Source organism: Talpa europaea (assembly GCF_964194135.1).
Source record: "Talpa europaea genome assembly, chromosome: 1".
Classification (NCBI taxonomy): Eukaryota; Metazoa; Chordata; class Mammalia; order Eulipotyphla; family Talpidae; genus Talpa; species Talpa europaea.
This window is the reverse complement of record NC_140073.1, coordinates 113041410-113044418: the sequence shown is the minus strand read 5'-3', so window position 1 is coordinate 113044418 and position 3009 is coordinate 113041410. Positions and strand designations below refer to the sequence as shown.

Below are 3009 nucleotides of genomic sequence, written 5' to 3'. Positions count from 1 at the left end.
ATGCCTCTATAAAAAAAAAATGATTTAAAAAAAAAAAAACAGAAGAGGACCTCTGTGGCAGCTCTTTCAAAGCCAGAAACTCAGTCTAGGTCATAGGAAGGGACTATGGGCCTTGCTGGTCCTCATTTGTAGTTCTAGTTCTTGACTTTGGAAATGGGAATTCAGTCTCTGAGAAATTTTTGATGTGCAGCTGCCTTTCCCAGAGCCACTAATCACATAAAGAACTCTTCATGTCACAGTATCTTCATTTTGGGAGAAGACAAAAGAACAAGGAAATTTCTCTCAGTATCTCCTGGACTATAGAACATTTCCCACAGCGGAGACCTCTCCTTTGACTTAATGTGCAGTCCACAGATTTAACCTCTATCTAGGGCACTTAAGGCAAGTACACGCTTCCTTAGTTAGTTGGGTATTTTTCAGAGTTGGGTTTCTTTCCTCCTTAAATTATTCAGATACTTGTCCCTAATCTGTTTGTGTACACAACCTGTTAGAAGTGTTATTTTAAAAAGCTATCAACCTAAACAAATTCCCACCATAGAATTTAGAAATTCCAAATAGAAGAAACTGAATTAGCTTCAAAAAAACATAATCAAAATGAAAGGAGTATAAGGAAAAGCTGAGAGTAGCAGATTCTGTAATTTTTATTACAAAAAAAGTTCAAACCCTTTACATGCCAGGACATTAAATGTCATATATAAGTTCATTACAAGCAAACCTTTTTAAAAATATACATACTGTATATATTTACATTCAAGTTTGAGTAACTGGTGTCAAGGTGTAGTTCAGGTTCTAATCTTTACCCACCCTGTGGATTTGTATAGCTCTTAATTAACTAAACAGCGATTGTATCTTCACTCAGGCACATGGAGAGGTAGAAACTGCTTAAGAAAAAAAAATGAGTGCAAATGTGAAGATCACCATTTAAGCAGCTTAGTTACATCAAAGAGGCCGAAACTAGCTCTGGTCATCTCAAAAAGCTGAATACATGTAGCCTTGTCCTTTAAAATACCACAAAAACTTTGGGTAGACGTTCCTCTGAGAACATCAGGGATTTGGCAGAGCTCAGCAACTAATTCTTTGCCAGTCTACACCCAAGAATTGCATATGACTAAGTTAGGCAACATAGCAGCAGGGCTGGGCTGGGCAGCTGGGCTGGGAAGCTGGGCACCTTTTCCCTGGTAAGACGAAAGTAATGCACAAATGAGTGGCTTAAGAGATTTCAAATTAATATCTGTACACCCACAGCCTAGCACTCAGAAGCCAACTAAGTGAAACCTCTATTAATTTCTGTCCCTGCCCACCTCCATCTGAAAATGAGCTAGGAAGTCTAGAGAGGGGTGAAAAGGCCTATGACTTCTGGCAGGCCAAGGTTCCTCAGCCCTTAGAGTAAACCTCATGAAGGCTCTTGGACCTGAGAAGGGCTCCCCTGGTTCTTGCCAGGCGTGGTAGGGTTTGTTCCTGAGAGGGGAATCTGGAGGGACGCCACGGGGGTGGCCGAGGGCAGAAGCCCTTCTCGTTCCCTTTTCTTCTGTTTCATCCTGCGGTTCTGGAACCAGATTTTGACTTGGGTGTCATTCAGCTGCAAGGAGTTGGCGATCTCTATGCGTCGGGCTCGAGTTAAGTACTTATTGAAATGAAACTCCTTCTCCAGTTCTGTCAGTTGCTTGGTGCTGAAATTCGTGCGGATGGCGCTGGAAGGGCTAGCAGCTCCGTACTCGGCCAGTTTGCCTGCAACGTGAAGGCAGGGTGTCAGAGGGGCGGGAGGAACCCGAGAGACAGACGGCAGAGGTTGGCAAACGGGGGGTGAGGGGGTGGGGAGGGCTACAGAACCCTCGCACGCAGCCCTCCCGGGTCTCCGTGAGCACAGGGATGCCAGGAGGAACGCCCCACACAGAGACCCGTCCTCCTCGATGTCTGGCATTCCCGAACGTGTATTCGGGGCACGTCGCTGGAACTTCCAAACGCCCCGGCGCGCGTTTGCGCCCCAAGCCCCAGCCCGCGGTCACGAAGGAAGCCGCGACGCGCTCCCGGCTCCAAGCCACGGGGCAGCCTCCGTCCCCAAGCCCGGTGCCCGCGTCTGCAGCGCACACACTTACTTTTCTTAGGGGCGTTCCTCTTCACTTTCATCCACTCAAACGTGCTGAAGGCGGCCGGGAGGCCCGAGGCGGGCGAGGCGGACTTGGGGTAGGCGCCAGGGGCCGGGGACGCGGTCTGGAAGGCGCCGGCGTGGCCGTCGGCTGGCTCCTTGAGGCACGCGGGGAAGGGGCCCGGCTCGCCGAAGGCCGCGTAGTCCACCTGGCCGCTGAGGAGCAAGGAGCCGCCGCCCGAGAAGACGGCCGAGGCGGCGTAGTGGACGTGCGCCCCCCCGTCGTCGGCCGGCCGCCCCAGCGCGCACGGGAAGTCGTAGGCCGGCCCGGGCCCCAGGAAGCCGAAGTCCGCGGCCCCCGGCGCGGCAGGTGCGGCGCCCGGCTCGTAGGCCCCCTCCAGGGTGCAGGGCGCGTACGCGGGCGCGGGCGGGGGCGGCGCGGCCGGCGGCGCCGGGCCGGCCGGGGGCGAGGGCGCGGGGCGGGCGGCGGCCAGGGGCAGGCAGCCGACGAAGGCGCCGTCGCCGCTGCCCAGGGGGAAGGCGGGCTGCAGGGCCACGGGCCGGGCGTCGGCGCGGCAGAACTTGGGCGCGAAGCTGAGCACGTCGCCGCCGCCGCACGACACGTACTCCAGGTAGGAGCTCATGGCCCCGGCCCACCCCCGGGGCGCGCCGGCCGGGCCGGAGTGCGGGGCCGGGCTGGACCGCCGCGCTCTGCGCCGCTCGGCCTACCCGCTCCGCCCTCGCTGCCCTCGCCGAGCCATGGCGAGCGAGCCGGAGGGAAATAGTGGCCTAATATAGCGGCGGGGGTGGCCACGTGGCGCCGGCCGGCCAATGGGCGCCCTCCCCGCACGGCCCGGGGCCGGCCTGGCGCGCCGCTCCCGGCGTCTGCCCCGCCGCCAACTTTCCCAAACCTGCGGGAGGCC

The 3009-nt window shown here is 56.4% G+C and overlaps 1 protein-coding gene across 1 annotated transcript; it reads right to left on the bottom strand.

Moving 5' to 3' along the window:
- Nucleotides 1–1393: 1393 nt before the first annotated feature.
- HOXD1 (homeobox D1) lies at nucleotides 1394–2730 on the bottom strand (the record flags this gene model as incomplete). Its single annotated transcript, XM_084253666.1, has 2 exons — nucleotides 1394–1728; nucleotides 2097–2730. 2 exons carry the CDS (start codon nucleotides 2728–2730, stop codon nucleotides 1394–1396), a joined length of 969 nt encoding a protein of 322 aa, XP_084109792.1.
- Nucleotides 2731–3009: the final 279 nt, after the last annotated feature.